This window comes from Cajanus cajan, chromosome 4 (assembly GCF_000230855.2).
Source record: "Cajanus cajan strain Asha chromosome 4, NIPB_CcT2T_4, whole genome shotgun sequence".
Taxonomy (NCBI): Eukaryota; Viridiplantae; Streptophyta; class Magnoliopsida; order Fabales; family Fabaceae; genus Cajanus; species Cajanus cajan.
In genome coordinates, this window is record NC_138520.1 from 22692363 (window position 1) to 22711089 (window position 18727).

The 18727-nt window shown below is 32.3% G+C and overlaps 2 protein-coding genes across 3 annotated transcripts; both read right to left on the minus strand.

The window, feature by feature from the left end:
- Positions 1–2231: 2231 nt before the first annotated feature.
- On the minus strand, positions 2232–4400 carry LOC109787916 (germin-like protein subfamily 1 member 7). Its single transcript, XM_029269137.2, has 2 exons — positions 3621–4400; positions 2232–3513 (listed from the first exon to the last, which is right to left on the minus strand). The coding sequence occupies exons 1-2, from the start codon at positions 3730–3732 to the stop codon at positions 2966–2968; spliced, it is 660 nt and encodes a 219-aa protein (XP_029124970.1). The 5' UTR covers positions 3733–4400; the 3' UTR covers positions 2232–2965.
- A 3479-nt stretch (positions 4401–7879) lies between these two features.
- On the minus strand, positions 7880–11860 carry LOC145956763 (germin-like protein subfamily 1 member 7). Of its 2 annotated transcripts, XM_083072408.1 has the most exons (3): positions 11450–11860; positions 10808–11339; positions 7880–10294 (listed from the first exon to the last, which is right to left on the minus strand). In XM_083072408.1, coding segments are annotated over exons 1-3 (648 nt in total). In that variant the 5' UTR covers positions 11565–11860; the 3' UTR covers positions 7880–10293. The 2 variants fall into 2 exon arrangements, with proteins under 2 accessions (XP_082928534.1, XP_082928533.1); XM_083072407.1 differs by lacking the exon at positions 7880–10294 and having other exon boundaries at positions 10638–11339; positions 11450–11858.
- Between the last annotated feature and the right edge of the window lie 6867 nt (positions 11861–18727).

Genomic DNA, 18727 nt, shown 5'->3' on the forward strand with positions numbered 1-18727 from the left:
CCAAAAGTGGAAATCAATGTTTGGATATTATCTAAGGTGGAGGTTGCAGCTTTAACAGCCTCATGTATATTTCCAAAGCTATTCCTATTCCATTCCTTAATGTGATATTTAACATTTTTGAGCTTTGGATTTAAAATTTGCATAAGACTACGATGAGCATCTAAATATTCCAAGTATTAATAACAACATCTTTACACCCAGGATGTTGTAACCACATAGACAAAAATTTAAAAGAGTGTGCATGGGTATCACCTGGTGATTAGATCTAAGCCTAGGCAATACATGACCAAAGACATGCTGCCATTGGGAGATGAATAGGTGATTACACATGAATCTATTTTATCACTTGTCAATCCTATCCGAGCCAATTCTATTGTTATTCCAAGTAAAAAGAGGACCGGTACAAGAGTGATTTGACAATTAACAATAATCATCTTATGCAGCAAAGTCATGCATAGATGACTGATAAGGCTGACCTAGGCCTTATATTCACTAGAACTAATGATCTCATTAAAATCTCCTACACATATCCATTCACTCGGATAGGTAGCCTAAACAGAAGCCAAATCAGACCATAGAATTCTTTGTTTTTTTTATAAACAGAGCATAATAAACAATAAAATTAGTAGTGTGCATGCCGAGAGAAACTGATAAGGTAATAAATTGATCGGTAACTGAAATGATTAAAGGGTTGGCAGATTTAGAACAAAAGCACCATATGAAACTCTTAGGTCGACTATGGTTCTCCGTAAAAAATTGAGATTAAGATTTTGCCTTAAAGAAGAAGTATCAGCAAGCGTTGCCATAGGTGCAACAAAAAGAAATCTAGTTTGAGCTTAAAGCATAAAGATTTAAGAACAATTTGTGATTCTTTGGAGGCAATGCTCCTAATATTTCATAACAATGTTTTCATGTAGATTAGTTGGATGAGACTCTTTTGGGCTATTCCTAGTAGTTCTAGGTCAGACCCTAATTGAGGCCTTTTTCCTTTTGTTGCTTTTAGAAATAATAGGCTGAAACGGAAGGTCAGCTATAGGATCAGCAGCCTACTCAAAAACAGCCAGATCTTGTTGGACATACTCATCAAATATGTCTTCAAGTGGTGGCATTCCATCTAATGAACACAAGGAGAACCTTGTGTTTTATCCAGAACCAAACTAATTGGTTGCAAATCAGCTGTAGATCTTTAGCTAGATTAGCAACTGCTGCATTTAGATGTTGAACCTAGACTAAAGCATCATCTTCTGGCCGTAGTAGATCTTGATTTACATTTGCAAAAATAGCTATTGCAGCAACTGCATATTTATTAGGATTGATAGCATCAATATATATATTTAACAACAGTTGTTGAAATTTGATGTAAAATTTGAGTTATCGAATAGAATAAGTTTAAGTAAATTTATTCTTGAAATAAATGTATCCCTCTTATAACTTTTTTGTTTTAATTTATGATTTATGAAATTGATAAAGTATTATATAGTTAATCCTTGTCAAGGACTTGCAATGTATTTATTAATCAAATTAATTTATAATAAAATTAGTATTTTTTTTACTATATTAAACATGACAAATATTTTTTATATAATTAAAATTTATAATAAATTAATATTTTGAATATATAATTTTATAACATTTAATATTATTAATTTTAAGAAGGGTTGTCAAATTTCACATGGAAAACAAGATAAATACTATCATCGTTTATAATGAGGAGATACATATTGGCAAAATGATCAAAACCATCCACATAAGCTAGGGTGGATCAATGACATAAATACCAAAAAAGAAGGGAGCTATTGTTGAAGACACCAAAAAGTAGTTTAATTCGAATCCTAAAAAGGAGGCTCCGACCAACAAGGGTCATTAGGAAAATGAAATGTAGACTTTGGGGACTATCGTAAAGTTGGGAGATAGGGACATAAGGAGTTCTTTAATCAATAATTTACAAAGGCTCTAGATCAAACTTTTGGAAAGACCATAGAGGTGTCAAGATGTGATCAATCAAATTCGACTATGAATTAGTTAAATTTGGGTGAATTGAGTACTAGCCCTACAAACGCCTCGGATCGAAGAAATCGAGTAGGGACCAAAACTAAAGAAATTGAGAATTCGTAGTTGGAGGATTTGCTAAATAGGGATGACCATTGGTTTTGGTTTTGAAGATAAATGCTTTCGACTTGATATAAACTTGGTTACATATTTTCATGTATAACATAGCATTAAATCTTGTTCAATTTTTCATGTTGTTTGTGTTTTAGGAAACCATAATATTAGTACGAAGTATCTACTATCAGAAGTGGTGATTAATCTAAGTCAGAGACTGTGACCATGCATAAAGTATTCTTTTTTTAATATAGTCTATTCCAAACCCAAAGTCGAGATTCGAACCCTAGACAATTTAATCAAGAGATATAAGTTGTTAACACTTGTGTCAACCAATTTTAGTATTCTTCATGTTATTTTCTCATTCAATTAACTACCTTAATCGATTTTCATAAACAACGCACAAACTCATGATCAAAATTATCAAAAATAAAAAGAAACTAATTATTTTTTATTTGAAATATTTGAAGGACAAAAAATAAGGACTTAAGATCATAGAAGACATAATGATTATTATTTCTTTTCAAATCATGATAAGGAATCATCTTTCTACAAGACAAAAATAATTTGAAAAACCTTGAATCCTACCAAGCAGATATCAAATTTGGCCATGGATTATTATCGCGGTTTCTTTAGTAAATCAACATAAATAAGAACTCCCACACCCTAGAAAAGTTAAATTGAACAAGGAACTAAGAGTTTCTTATGTTAAATCAATATATCCATCAATTTATTAAACAAATAGATCCAACAAAGAGGAAGAATATATCAATATAACCCGATTATAACATATTTATTACAATAATAATTATTTGGAGATGATGAAAACACTTATTCAATCAAAATGATTGACACTCCCAAATTAGTTGTTGTCATACCAAGACTGTTTTAGCAGGTAATCAATTGTTTTCTGGTCGACTTGGAAAGCTTTGGTTAAAACCTCTGTAGAAATAGGTGGGGTAGCTTTAAACAAAGCATTTGCAATAGTGATAGTTCCTGGATTTTGACTGCTGAGAGCAGCAATGGCAACTGCATTTCCATACCCCACATTCAATTGGAAATGAATGAGACCAATCGGGAACACAAATACATCACCCTTGTTTAGCACTTTAGTAAAGAGACGATTTCCATCTTGATTGGATGATACAAATCCAACATAGAGAGTTCCCTCAAGGACTATAAGGATTTCTGTGCCACGGGGGTGAGTGTGAGGAGGGTTTAAACCCTTTGGTGCAAAATCTATGCGAGCCAAAGATATGCCAAGTGTGTTTAGCCCTGGAAGTTGATCAACAAACACAGGAGTCACTTGTGAACCCAATGGATTGTCAGTTTTTCCAGGTTCGACGTGTTTGAAGAAATCTTCAGCTTTCACAAGCTTGGGATCTTTGCAGAACTTTCCATTCACAAATACTACAAATTATCAAGAAAAAGTTTTAATTAAAAAAGCAATTATAATATGTATCATGAAATTAACATGCTCCGAGAATGAATTGTGAGGAATGTTAATTCGTACATACCACCATCAGTTTCTTTTACTGCCACGCAAAAATCTTGCAGAGGACTTGGGTCATAGGCTGAGACAACGGATGTCAAAGCCAAGATGGCAACAATTAGGTAAGTAACTTTCATATTTTCCTAATATTCTTGAATGATTGATTGTGCTGTATATATGTAATCGCTTGTGAGAATTGAATTTTGATTCTTGTGAAGCTTGCTATTTATAATGACGAAGCATTGAATTGGTTTGCAGTTCATCTTTTCCCCGATGAATTCTTTATTTAGATGAACCATTCCTTAACAACTAATGCGTACTTGATCAAAGAGTAGACTAATTAATCAGATGTTCCGCAAGAAAAAGAAAAGGCAAGTGTTTTGATATATATATTACCTTGACTTTGTACCCATTCCTAACATTATTTTATAATGGGAAGCTCCTTAACTGAATCAAAGTTCAATTAAGACTTCGTCTCAATTTTTCAGACTTGATACAATAATAGTTTAATGTTTTTAAAATGTTTATTGTTTTCGTAACTCATCTTCTATTGGCTTCTTGTTACTGTTGTAAGATTAAACATGGTCATCCAAAGCCGTTGCTATATGGAAATGTTTTGAGGGATTGGGTCTCAATTGGAACCATCACTAATAAATATATATCTTTTGACTTTGCACTTTGCACAGCGCCTGTTGCAATTGCTTCGGGTCATAATTTAAATATATAACATTATAGTTTTTTTTATAGGATTACTTTGGTTTTGTTTGTCTTAAATATCTTTCTCGTTTTAGTTCATATATATTTTTTATTCAATTTTATATAATCTTTGTTCTTATTTATGATGATACAATAGAAATTAAAAAGACAAGTCTGATGTTTTAAGAATAATATTGATTTAAAATAAAAATCATCCAATATCATAGATACATATTAGAAGTTTATAATTTTATAGCGGTAACATCATAGTTTATCATTTTATATGACATTACATCTTATGAATTTGGGTTCTGATATTGATTTAGAAAGGAGGTATATGATGATATCCAAAGGATGGATTCTCAATTCCACTATTATTTTGCAATTGCAAAGTACGTATAGGAACATAACTCTATGTAGATTCTATGCATTTATATATAGAATTATTTTGGTTTACTTACTTTTAAATGTCTTTCTTGTTTTAGGTCATATTTTTTTTATTTCATCTTATATAATATTAATTCTTATTATGATGACATAATTTTAATTAAAATTAGTTTAAATTGACAAGTATAGTTTTTTCCATGCCCAATAGTATTGATTTAAAGAAAAATTTAAAATATATTTTTATTCTCTATAATTTTATTAACTTTATCTTTTTGTCTTTATAATTTAAAATAGATTTTTTAATCTTTATATCTTTTTCAATCTTTTTAGTCCCTATACTTTGAAATAATTTTTTTAGTTTCTATATTTCCAGTTTTTTTTAAATTCTTTTAATTCTTTTTGTTAATTTTTTTTATATAATATAGTATATTTTGTGTTGATATTTTAGAAGTTTTTAATTTTGTGAGAGTATAAAAAATGTATCTTAGCAATATGTATCATAAGTGAGAGTACGAAAGAGACACAAAATGTCTAAAACAATGTTTTAAAAAAAATTAATGATAAATATAAAAAAAAAAAAAATTACAAACCATAAAAATTAAAATGGCTTATCTTACAAGGATTAAATATAATTGAAAAAGATCAGTTTAAAAATTAAAAATATCTATTTAAAATTATAAGAAAAGATAAAATAAGTAAAATATAATGACTAAAAAAGTATGTGAACTTAAATAAAATCTTTCGATACGAGATATTTATATTAAAAATTTATAATATTATAATGATTGAAATGGTAATATCATAAACTAAAATGAAACGAAAGAAGGAAAAAAATAGGGGTCTGTAAAAGTAATTCAGCGAATCAAAATAAAAAAACAACTTTATATTTCAAACATTTAAAAGAGATTAAATCTTTAAAACTCTTACATTAGTAAATATATGATAGTACAATAGTTAGATATTTTTTTTAAAATATATATATATATATATATATATATATATATGTGTGTGATTTTTTTATTTTAATTTATAATTTATGTTTTTGTTAAAATAAATCGATCAACTATTATATATGTAATTTTTATTGAGATACGTTTGGCTTAGTAATTAAGTGTTTGATTAGACTAATGAGAGTTAGAATTTGATCTATATTATTATCGTTGATATCTTATTCATAAAAAAGATAAAAAAAAATAAAAAAAGAGATATGTTTTTACTTTGAATTTGACCAAGTTTTATTCAGGACTTGTGTCATATTTGTTAATCAAATAATTTTATAGAAAAATAGTATTTTATTTGTACAATATTGTACATAATAAATATTTTTTATACACTTAAATTATTTAATAAATAAACATTTTAAATATATAATTTTTATAATATTCAATATTCATAATTTTTCTTACAAACTCCCACTAGACCTAAGTTTAGACTTGAGCTCTAAGGAATCATTAAACTTTAACTTGGGCCATTGTGGACTTTTTTATTGGTTTGTAGGAAGACCATTTTTTTTCCCTTCTTCTCTGGCTAATATATACAAGTAAAAGTAAAATCTAGCCTAATGTTAGGGATTTGACTAACATGACTCCATATTTCTTGTTGAATTATGTACTATAATCCAGAAATTGAACTAAGCATGAATTTCTCCATGTTTCATTGGGATTATATTTTCTTACTTGATTGTGTAATTCCTTGTTTAGCATAAGGATCGACCCAGGGTGATTTGCAAAAGGACCGATCGAGGACCTAGAGTCATATCTATTGTGTAGCTTTCCTGGATTTTTTTTTATGACAGGAAATACATATCTTACATAAGCATTAGAAGATAGGGGAAATAATTGGAGATCACTACGAAAAATAATGGGTTTAATGAGGGTTATATTTGGCCTTACCAGAGGTTTTAACCTCCATTAAGTGCATTACCTGTAGTTGGACTTTCCCTTAGTAAATTGTCTACGGTTAATGTATTACCTGAGGTTTTGAACAACCCTCAAAAATTGCAAAATTTACCCGTGATTTAGTAGCTCCTAATAAATATCAACAATTCACTCCAATTGGGCTACATCTAGTCAACCAAAAAAACTTGTGGGATTTTCACTAATCACACCCAATTACTATTCAACAAACTCGGCCACATGCTGATACAAACCACTACTACACAATCACATGTTGTTAGTAGCAAACACTCAACTACTTACTAAGATTTCTTCACTCAGCCACCTGTTATGAGGCTACACAACACCTATTGTGATTTCTTTCTACTTTCTTACACCATTGCACATTTAGTTCTGGGTAGGGAGTGTTTACAATAACATGTTTTTTGTGTTCTTGCAAAATGCTAAGATCACTAATAACTCTATTATGATGGAGATTCCACTAAGGAATGTTTCACACTTCTTTTAATATTACAAAATTGATATATAAATATGAAGTGGAAATATCTGAAAAATCAAAGGATAAAGCTAGCAAGGATTATAGTTTGATTGCTTGTGTAATTGATTTATCTCTTTAATCTTGCTTATTTCAAAATCAGACATTATCTTCCCTTTATAATCACAGAAAATAGATATGTTGTGGCTTGCTTAATTTTTAAGTAGATGATGACATCCCTATACTTTGTTTTTTTAGTCTTTGTCAACTTTTTCTATAAATAAGGTGCCTTCTAAGTTGGTCATTACTTCAAGCCTTCTAAATCGGGTATTCAATACAAATCTTCTAAGAAGCTTGGTTTTAATTAAAGTCTTTTGATAATCAACTCAAAATGCTAATCTTTTGAACAAAGTTTTCAAGACATTTCTCCTTAAAAGAAATGTTTAACTTGAATCTTTCAGTTCAAAGACTTATAGGATACTTAACTTTTGTGCTTGGGATAGACATGTATTTAGTTTTAATAGGCAATCCAACATAATTGAATTCTTATTTAAGGATGTCTTTGTAAGTCTTTTCTATTGTTCAAGGAATCATGAGCTCATATAGCCTTCTAATCAAATTTGAATATTATTGAAACACTTGAACAAACTTATTAACATACGAGTGAGAACTCTTCTTTTCTAAATTTTGGAACTAAGAATTAGTCATTATTAAAACTTTAATTTAGGTAGGATTCAATAATATCTCCCTTTTTGATAATGACAAAACTTAGATGTAAATTTTAAAAAGAGCATATACCTTTTAGTAATCTCAAAAACTTTTCAAATTTATATTATTAAGTGATTATAGAGATTTTGAATTATTGGCCTATCGTAACCCAAAAATTTCTGATCTTGCGACCTATGATTTAGACATCCTTTTAAAAATCTCATTAATTAAAGAATGTCCGGATACTAGACTAACCCTTGATTAATGGTTTTGAAAATAGGTTCATGGAGTCGCCACCAATGTTTTACTCAAAACATTGGGAAAAGAAAAGGTTTTTAAAGATCCAATAATGGCCTTGATAACCAGAATTGAGTTCAGGGGTTGATTACGTATGGGAAAGGTATTAAGCACCCCTAAAACACCCTTAATCGGTACCCTTATGATGAAGTTAGCATAGTAAGAATTAATAATTTAAATATTTAATCCCCTTTATGAATTGCTATTTACATGCTTGAAATTTAAATTACACGGTTAATCCTAAAATGTCTACATGATTGCTTTTATTATAACAATATTTGAAATAAGGAAATAGAGAAAGAAGAGAGAATCAACTGAAATACCTCTTAAACGAGCTCTATTGAATCTTCAAATATGGAGATCTTTAGGTGCTTTGTGGAAACCTTTCACACTACAATATGCCTCACAAATCTCAAGAAATACAATAGGAGGGAGAGAGAGAGAATTTTCAAGCTCAAAGGAGTCTTATACAAAATTTCCCGGCCTGGAGAATAGTTACCGAGTTGTCTATTTATAGACGTCAAAACTGACCAGAACGGCCCGTTCCAGATTCGGAATGGCCCATTTTAGGCCAGTCCTTTATGGTTAAATATGCATCTGGAACGACCTATTTCAAAATTAGAACAGTCCTTTCTGGGTTCGAATTTTACTCATAATAACCTGTTCTAGAACGGTCCATTCCAAACTATGGTTTTAGGCCTTTTTAGGAACTTGGAACGGCCCATTCCATATTAGGATTGAGCCGTTCCGATTTTGGAACAGTCCGTTCTAGGCTACTAAAACTAGCTTGTTTGGGATTTAGACCTTTTGATGTCGTGTCCTGTTGTTTCTATACTTGGGAGCTCTTTTTCTTTGATAATGGACGTCCATTTCATTGCTTTTGTTGGTCCGGACGAAATTGGGTGTCTACAGCTGCCCCTCTTTACTTGTCCTTTAGAATAACTATGTGTTGTTTTTCTAAAGGCAAGTAAAGACGTAGACATTTCGTTCGGGTCTTCTCCTCGTCTCTTTGGTGTTAGCGCTTCTGTGTTGTTTTCCTTGGATAGGTGTATTTGCTTGTATTCTCTCCCTTTAGAGAAGTTGAGTGTTGGTTGCATACTCTATTGGGTAACAAGGCTGACAAACTGTACACCTGATCTTCGATCTTCAAGTAGATGCTCCATTGTTTCTCTTGTGATAGTGCATTCTTTTATTTATAGCTTGTTGAAGAGGGAGTATTTTCGTAGCTCAACTGCCCTCACGGCTTTGTTGTATACCAAATTGGGAAGTGACTATCGTCTCTCCAGACCTTTCTCTCACGATTTTGTCATATACCAGATTAGGAGGTGAGTACTGTCTCTCCAGACCTTTCCCTCATGGCTTTCTCCTATACCAGATTGGGATGTGAGTATCGTCTCTCTAGACCTTTCCCTCACGGCTTTGTCATATACCAAATTAGGAGGTGAGTACTGTCTCTCCAGACCTTTCCCTCACGGCTCTATCGTATACTAGATTGGGAGGTGAGTAACATCTCTCCAGACCTTTCCCTCATGGCTTTGTTGTATACTTCATTGGGAGATGAGTACTGTCTCTCTAGACCTTTCCCTCACGGCTCTGTTGTATACTAGATTGGGAGGTGAGTATCGTCTCTCTAGACCTTTCCCTCATGACTTTGTCATATACTGGATTAGGATGCAAGTACCATCTCTCCAGACCTTTTCCTCACAGCTTTGTTGTATATCGGATTGGGAGGTGAGTATCGTCTCTCCAAACCTTTCCCTCACGGCTCTATCATATACCAGATTGGGAGGTGAGTACCGTCTTTCCAGATCTTTCCCTCACGACTTTGTCGTATACTAGATTGGGAGGTGAGTACAGTCTCTCCAGACCTTTCCCTCACAGCTTTGTCATATACCAGATTAGGAGGTGAGTACCGTCTCTCCAGACCTTTCCCTCACGGCTTTGTCGTATACTGGATTGGGATGTGAGTACCGTTTCTCTAGACCTTTCCCTCACAGCTTTGTCGTATACCAGATTGGGATGTGAGTACCGTTCCTCTAGACCTTTTCCTCACGACTTTATCGTATACTGGATTGAGATGTGAGTACTGTCTCTCCAGACCTTTGTTGTATTTGAGGAAATTGTTGGTGCTCTCGTTGATTTGCTTGATTTGTGGTAGATGTTGCCCCAATGATGTTGGGCAGGAAGTTCTTGATGTGCCCCTGTGTTGATGGGTAGAGAAGTAGATGGCTAACAAGGATTCTGGAAACATTAAAAAAAAAATACAAACAAGATTATCAACAATAAAAAAAAAATTGATTATTTTTTATCAAAAATATTTGAAAGATTAAAAATCAAAGACTTAAGGTCACAAAAGAATTAGTGATTATTATTTGTTTCAAATCATGATGATAAGGAATCATCTTTTTGCAAGACAAAAATTATTTGAAAAACCTTGAATCCTACTAAGTAGATATTGAATTTGGCCATGGAGTATTATCGTGGTTTCTTTAGTAAATCAAAGTAAATAAGAACACCCACAACCTAGAAAAGTTAAATTGAACAAGTACCTCAAAGAATTTCTTATGTTAAATCAATATATCGATCAATTTATTAAACCAAAATATCCGCTAGAGAGGAAAAATATATAAACATAACTCATATATAACAACATACTTATTACAATAATAATTAGTTGGAGATGGTAAAAACACACTGAAGACACTTATCCAATCAAAATAATTGACACTTCGAAATTAGTTGTTGTTGTCATACCAAGATTGCTTTAGAAGAAACTCAATTGTCTTCTTGTCCACCTGGAAAGCTTTGGTTAAAACCTCTGTAGAAATAGGTGGAGTAGCTTTAAACAAAGCATTTGCGATAGTGATAGTTCCTGGATTTTGACTGCTAAGAGCAGCAATGGCAACTGCATTTCCATACCCCACATTCAATTGAAAATGAACGAGACCAATTGGGAACACAAACACATCGCCCTTATTTAGCACTTTAGTAAAGAGACGATTTCCATCTTGATTGGATGACACAAATCCAACGTAGAGAGTTCCCTCAAGGACTATAAGAATTTCTGTGCCACGAGGGTGAGTGTGAGGAGGGTTTAAACCCTTTGGTGCAAAATCTATGCGAGCCAAAGATATGCCAAGTGTGTTTAGCCCTGGAAGTTGATCAACAAATACAGGAGTCACGTGTGAACCCAATGGATTGTCAGTTTTTCCAGGTTCAACGTGTTGGAAGAAATCTTCAGCTTTCACAAGTTTGGGATCTTTGCAGAACTTTCCATTCACAAACACTGCATATTAACAATGAAGAGTTTTAATTAAAAAAGTAAATTATAATATATATCATGAAATTAACAAGCTCTTAGAATTTGAGTTGTAAGGAATGTTAATTTGTACATACCACCGTCAGTTTCTTTCACTGCCACGCAAAAATCTTGCAGAGGACTTGGGTCATAGGCTGAGACAAGGGAGGATGTCAAAGCCAAGATGGCAACAATGAAGTAAGCAACCTTCATATTTTCCTAATAGTCTTGAATGATTGATTGTGCTGTATATATGTAATCGCTTGTGAGAATTGAATTTTGATTCTTGTGAAGCTTGCTATTTATAATGACGAAGCATTGAATTGGTTTGCAGTTCATCTTTTCCCTGATGAATTCTTTATTTGATGAGATGAACCATTCCTTAACAACTAATGCGTACTTGATCAAAGAGTAGACTAATTAAGCAGATGTTCCGCAAGAAAAAGAAATGGCAAGTGTTTTGATATATTACCTTGACTTTGTACCCATTCCTAACATTATTTTATAACGTAAAGTTCGTTCACTGAATCAAAGTTCAAATTAAGAGTTTCTATCAATTTTTTCAAACTTCTGTTGACGATGATAGTTTATAATTAAAATGTTACTTCTTATCCTAACTCATGATCTTCTATTGGCTTCCTATTATACTGTTGTAAGTTTAAACTTGGTCATCAAAAGTAGTTGATAGAATATGAAAATTTTTGTGTTGCTTGGTTTCTTAAAAGTTTTCGAGATATGAACAACGGAATTAACGGTTAAAATATATCCATTGACTTTAGGGTTTAGGGTATAATTTAAATAATTCCCCGGAGCGATAACAGAAAGGAAAATGTAAATAGCCGTGTAGTACCTCTGAAATTAATTAAGACATCACATTTTATGATTTAATCCGAGTCCTACATGGAATTAATTACATGTATTACTTATTTTTTTTATGTTTAAATTAACAAAATATTAAAAAATTAAATGCATTGGTGATTAAAAAAACAAATTATCAAGATAAAGTCATATAGTGATACAATCTATACAATTGTATAATAAGTAAATATACAAATAAATAAATAAAAAACTAAACATAAATAAAGGATGGGATAGCAAAACGGATCATAATATATGATCAAGAAATAACAAAAAAATTTAAGATGAAATAAACAAAATTATATTAATAACATTTTTTTTTACATGACATTGATATCTCTAATAAATTACATTAGGAAGAATTTTTTTTTAATTATTTCATGCTTGTATATTATCACTCATTGTGACATCTCTTTGACATTTTTTTTCTTCTTATTATTCTTTATTTGTTATATTTTTGATTTAATGCTTTTAGTTGATCACTAAAAATTAAGATTTTTAGTACTCTTTGTAAGTGCAAATTAATATTTAAAGTTTAAGCTTTAAAACTTTAGCTTAATTATAAGTTTATTCCTTTTAAAATAAGATTATTTGTATTTTAATTCTTTTAATTTTAGTTATTTTTGTTTTAACCCTTCTAAATTTTAATTGCTTTCATTTTAGTCCTTTTCTTTTTTGATCTCTATAATTTTCTCATTTTTCTACTCAAGTCCCTACAATTTTTTTAAACTTTTTTCCTCTAAATTTAACAGTCAATCTAATGGCAAGAAAAAAATAAAACAAAAAAAAAATTTATATATAGGGACGAAAGTAATTTTTTTGAAAGGACTAAAATAAAAAAAATATTTTACATAGGTTAAAAAGTTATTTAAGCCAAATATTATTCCTTAAGTGGGTAATTTGCAAATCTTTAACATCTCTTCTATCTATTCTCGTATCGAATGAGATGGAAGCATTTTAATATAGATCACGGATCATTAAGTAAGACCTAAATTCCTTAACTTGCGTGATTGCTCTATTGTCATCATAATAAAGGTCTATTAAGTCTACAATGTCAAAAATGACACCAAAATAATGAACTTGTTCGTTTGGACAAAATCTCCTATTGTAACTAATGCAACTATATACTCAACTTTTGTAACAATCCGAACATACTAAAATGAGAGGGATTTAGAGATTTGTATAGTGTGAGACCCTAAAATTAAGAATGATTTAAATAAATTAATTAGTACTACCTATATTAAAAAAATGCATATATTTTTCAATAGTTCATCACTTAAATACTTCACAATTAAGCGTGCTTGACTTGAAATAATTTAGAGATAGTAAAAATAACACGTTGAAAAGTCTTATGTTAATTTGTGGGGATAATTGTTGTTCCTAAAGGAAGTTAGACACTCAAAAAAGGCTACCCACAGAGTATTCTAATTGATGAAGGATTTTAACCAATAAGAAGTTAAGTGAAGTGTCATTGTGTGAAGTACCATGAAGTGCAATCGTTGAAACATCAAATCTAAAAGGTGTTGCAACTTTATTAATAGAATTTTTGCAGTTGTCTCTTGCTTAAACTATTTTGAGCTCATAGTTCCACCATACAAACACAATTTATACCAAGAATATAACATTAGTGTAATCCTTTACAACAAGCTCTTCCACACTTCCATGTACCAAGAATCAATCCTTAGTTCTTTTAAGGATATTCTTCACATGTATCCAATGACTCTCACTAGGAGTAGATTGGTAACTACTTTTCATGCTTTAAGAATACAAAGCATTTGGTTAAATAAACTTCACAAAGTACATGATAAATATGATTGTCAAGGCATGTGGCATTTTACTCAAGCATTCCCTCTTATCCGATTAAGTAAGGGATTGTCCCTTGAACCATATGCGATGAGACATGCAAGAAGCCATTCTTGGAATCATGCAAACTAAAGTGCCTAAGCATTATGTCAATATATGTATTTTAAATTTGAGCAATTTCAGCAATCTATCTTCATTGAAAAATAGTTTTTCCCAACCATGTCTTCACGTGTTGGAATGTCATTTTCAATGGGTAGTATGTCATCTACATACAAAACCAAAAAAAATGGTTGTGCTCCTACTAATATTCTTGTAGACACAAGGTTCATCTTCATTTTGGATTAATCCAAATTGTCCAACAGTTTCATCAAAATGGATATTGTAGCTTTTGGAAGCATGTTTTGATCTATGAATTGATCTTTGCAACTTGCACACCTTTCCAACTTCTTTTGGATTGACAAAAACTTTAGGTTGTGTTATGTACACATTCTCGACAATTTTCTTGCTTTAGGAATGCAATCTTGACATCCATATGTTAGATTTCATGGCATGCTACAATAACAAGTAGGATAAACATGGATTTAAGCATCACTTATAGAGAAAAGGTCTCATCACAATCTATAACATGAATTTGCTTCAAAACCTTTTTACAACCAATGATGCCTTAAGGATTTTTACCTTACCATTTGTTGTGAATGTTGAACAAAATAAAACACAGCCAAGGCAAAGGGAAGCAGAAACAAAGTAAAGAGAAATAGTAAAAGAGAAGAAGGAAAAACACACAGAGAATTTTACGTGGTTCACCCAATTCCAATGGGCTACGTCCACGGATGGCAACAGACTCTCTTTTCTTTATTCAGTATTTAGAATTGTGTGTATGTCACTCACTTTGCACTCTAAGGTTTATATGTATATATAAACTAAAGAGTACCCAACAGACAAAATTACACAAGTACCCAACTGACAAAATTACAGCTAAGATAGGTACAAATGCATATCTAACAATTCTCCACCTTGCATTTGGACCTTCTTAGTACAGAAAACATCAAATTTTATATCATAAAAAAAAATTTGTTGCCACCTATCTTAGAAAGCTATTTCCAACAATCAGCATTGAGTAAGTCCAAACAGTGAAAGAATTTGCTCTGAGGGACAGATTTTGTGAACATGTCAGCTGGGTTGTGAAGAGTGTCAATCTTCTGAACCTTGATTCTTCTTTCTGATCTGATGAAGTGGTACCTTACATCTATGTGCTTGGTTCTTTCATGATGCACTTGATCTTTAGCAAGACAGATAGCACTTAAGCTATCACAAAAAATCAGTGCATAATCCTATTTAACACCTAAATCAGATATCAAACCTTTTAGCCATATCCCTTTTTTTGCAGCTTCAGTTAAATTCAGCTTCGGTTGTAGATAGCGCAACTAAAGATTGAAGAGTTGCTTTCCAGCTTACTAGACAGCTCCGAGTGTGAAAGTATATCCAGTGATAGATTTTCTTCCATCTAAGTCAGCTACATAATCTGCATCAGAATATCCAGCTAGGCAGCAATTTGTGGTTGCTCCATAGATCAAACCTATATCAGATGTTCCTCTCAGATATCTGAATATCCTTTTAACTGCTTGCCAATGCTCCTTCTGTGGTTGATTCAAGTATCTACTTACAACACTAACTACATAAGCAAGATCAGGCCTAGTACATATCATAGTATACATTAAGCTTCCAACAGCACTGGCATAGGGAACTTGTAATGTGTTGTTCTTTTCAATTTGGCTTAAAGACTGAGCAACATTTTTCAATTTTTCTTTGACTGACATAGGTGTACTCAATGGCTTTGCATTATGCATTCTGAACCTATGTAGGATTTTTTGAATATAATCTTTCTGATAGAGAAAGAGTTTCTTCTGGGATTTGTCTCTGTAGATTTCCATTCCTAATATCCTTTTGGCAACACCTAAATTCTTCATGTCAAATTATTCACTCAAGAGAGCCTTCAGATTCTGAATTTCAGATTTGTTCTTGGCAGCTATGAGTATATCATCTACATACAGTAGAAGATAAATCATAGAGCCATCCTCCACCTTCTTGTGGTAAACATAACAGTCATAGGGACTTTTGTTGAACCCTTTGCTGATCATGAAAGTGTCAAATCTCTTGTACCATTTCCTAGGTGATTGTTTTAGTCCATAGAGAGACTTTTGTAGTTGACACACATAGTCTTCTTTCCCTAGTTTCACAAAGCCTTCTGGTTGCTTCATTAAGATATCCTCTTCTAGTCTTCCATGTAAAAAGGTTGTCTTTACATCCAATTGTTCAAGTTCTAAGTCTTGACATGCTAAAAGAGCTAGAAGAACCCTTATAGAAGTGTGCCTCACAATGGGTGAGAAGATTTCATTAAAATCCACACCTTCCTTCTAAATGAACCCCTTTGCAAGTAAACGGGCTTTGTATCTCAAGGGTTCAACTCCAGGGATTCCAAGTTTCCTTTTGAAGATCCATTTGCATCCTACTACATGTCTTCCTTTTGGAAATTTTACTAACTTCCAGGTCTGGTTTTTCTGAAGTGATTCCATTTCTTCCTTCATAGCAAGGATCCATTTTTCAGCTTCTACATGATCCATTGCTTCCTTGTATGTGACTGGTTTAGTTGTATCAACTTCTTCTGCTACATGCAATGCATAAGTCAGCATGTCTTCAAAACCATACCTGACAGGAGGGTTAGTTATGCTTTTTGGCTTTTGATAGGCTTTTGTATCAGATTGAGTTTGAAGGTTTGATCCTTGAGGACTTGAAGGATCACTATCATTAACTCTGGATTGTTGTTGTTGTGACTCTTTATTAAGATCTTCTAATTTTTCCTCATCTTGTGTGGTTCCTGAAGCGTTACCATCCTCCACCTGTTTGAGAACTTTTTGATTTTTACCTGGAACAGTAAACTCCAAACTCGGTTAAAACATGTGAGATTCATCAAATATAACATCTCTACTTAGAATAACCTTTCTTTCAGAAGGTGACCAGATTCTATACCCTTTAACTGCATCACCGTATCCCATGAACAGACCCTTCTTAGATCTAGGTTCTAGCTTACCCTCATTAACATGATAGTATGCATTACAACCAAAAAATCTAAGTAAGGAATAGTTTGCAGGTTTATTTGACCATACCTCACTAGGTGTTTTACAATCTATAACAGTGGATGGTGATCTGTTTATCAAGTAACAAGTTGTGCTTACTACTTCTGCCCAAAAACTTCTACTCAATCTAGCATTTGATAAAAGACATCTGGCTCTCTCCAACAGGGTCCTGTTCATTCTCTTGGCCACTCCATTTTGTTGTGGAGTGTTTCTCACAATGTATTGTCTAGCAATACCTTCAGCTTTGCAAAAATCATTGAATTTTTTTAGCAGAATTCTAGACCATTATCAATCCTCAATCTTTTGACCCTTTTACTTGTTTGTTATTCCATCAAAACCTTCCATTCCATAAAGCATATAAAAGCTTGATTTTTGTGCTTCATAATGAATATCCAAGTCATCCTTGAGTATTCGTCTATGATTGAGAGAAAATACCTGCCTCCTCCAAGCGAAGGTACTTGAGAAGGTCCCCAACAGTCTGAGTGAATGTAATCCAAAGTAGATTTGGTTGAATGTTGAGCTTTTGGAAACTTGATTCTATGTTCTTTACCAAAAATACAATGGTCATAGAATCTGAGTTCTTTGACAGTATGATTTCCAAGCAATTGTTGCTTGCTTAGAATCATCATTCCCCTTTCACTCATGTGACCAAGTCTCATGTGCCATAGGTAGGTGAGATCAGGTATGTTCTTTTCAGCAACAGAAATAGATTCTGATATAGAACTAGTTGATCCTTGAAGCATATAGAGATTTCCCTTCTTAAAACCTCTCATCACAAGTGTAGACCCCCTCTTGATCTCCATTACCCCATTTTTAACATTGCACTTAAAGCTTTTAGAATCTAGAACTCCAACAGAGATAAGATTATTTTTTAGATCTGGTACATGTCTTACTTCTGTAAGAGTTCTGATTACTCCATCATGCATTCTGAGTTGGATTGTACCTATACCAACTATTTTGCAAGGCATATCATTTCCCATGAAAACTCTTCCTCCTAATCTCTCTTCATATGTGAGAAACTAGCTCCTATTAGGACACATATGATAAGAGCAACCTAAATCAAGTACCCATTGATCAGCTAATTGTTGGTGATTATCAACAATCGAGAGTACAAGCTCATTATCTGATGAGGTAGTAGATTCTTGGACAGTTGCAATAGTTGGTTTCTGATTTTTCTTCTTTGGACAGTCATTCTTCCAGTGGTCGGGTTCTTTAAAGTAATTGCATATATCTTTTGGGTTTATGTGACTACCCTTTGACTTTTTCTTTCCATTGTCTTTCTTCTTCTTGCTATTCTTTGAAGGATTAGTAACAACAAGTCCTATGCCATTTGGTTCCTCAGTACTTGCAGAAGCTTTGTGTCATAGGACTCTCAAGTGTAGACTTGCTTTCACTTCCTCTAGAGCGATGAAATCCTTTCCAACACTTAGGGAGTTCACAAAACTCTCATATGAAGGTGGTAACAAAGCTAGAAAGATCATTGCAGAATCTTCATCTTCAATCTTGAGATCAATGTCTCTGAGTTCCATTAAAATTGAATTGAATTCATCTAAATGCTCCTTTAGTGAAGTACTTTCCTTC

Excerpts from the sequence above, each read along its gene's own strand:
- LOC109787916 (XM_029269137.2), bottom strand. The coding sequence starts at position 3,732 with ATGAAAGTTACTTACCTAATTGTTGCCATCTTGGCTTTGACATCCGTT. Across the intron at positions 3,514-3,620 it reads AGTAAAAGAAACTGATGGTG|TATTTGTGAATGGAAAGTTC; the intron begins GTATGTACGAAT and ends GATAATTTGTAG.
- LOC145956763 (XM_083072407.1), bottom strand. The coding sequence starts at position 11,564 with ATGAAGGTTGCTTACTTCATTGTTGCCATCTTGGCTTTGACATCCTCC. Across the intron at positions 11,340-11,449 it reads AGTGAAAGAAACTGACGGTG|TGTTTGTGAATGGAAAGTTC; the intron begins GTATGTACAAAT and ends GTTAATATGCAG.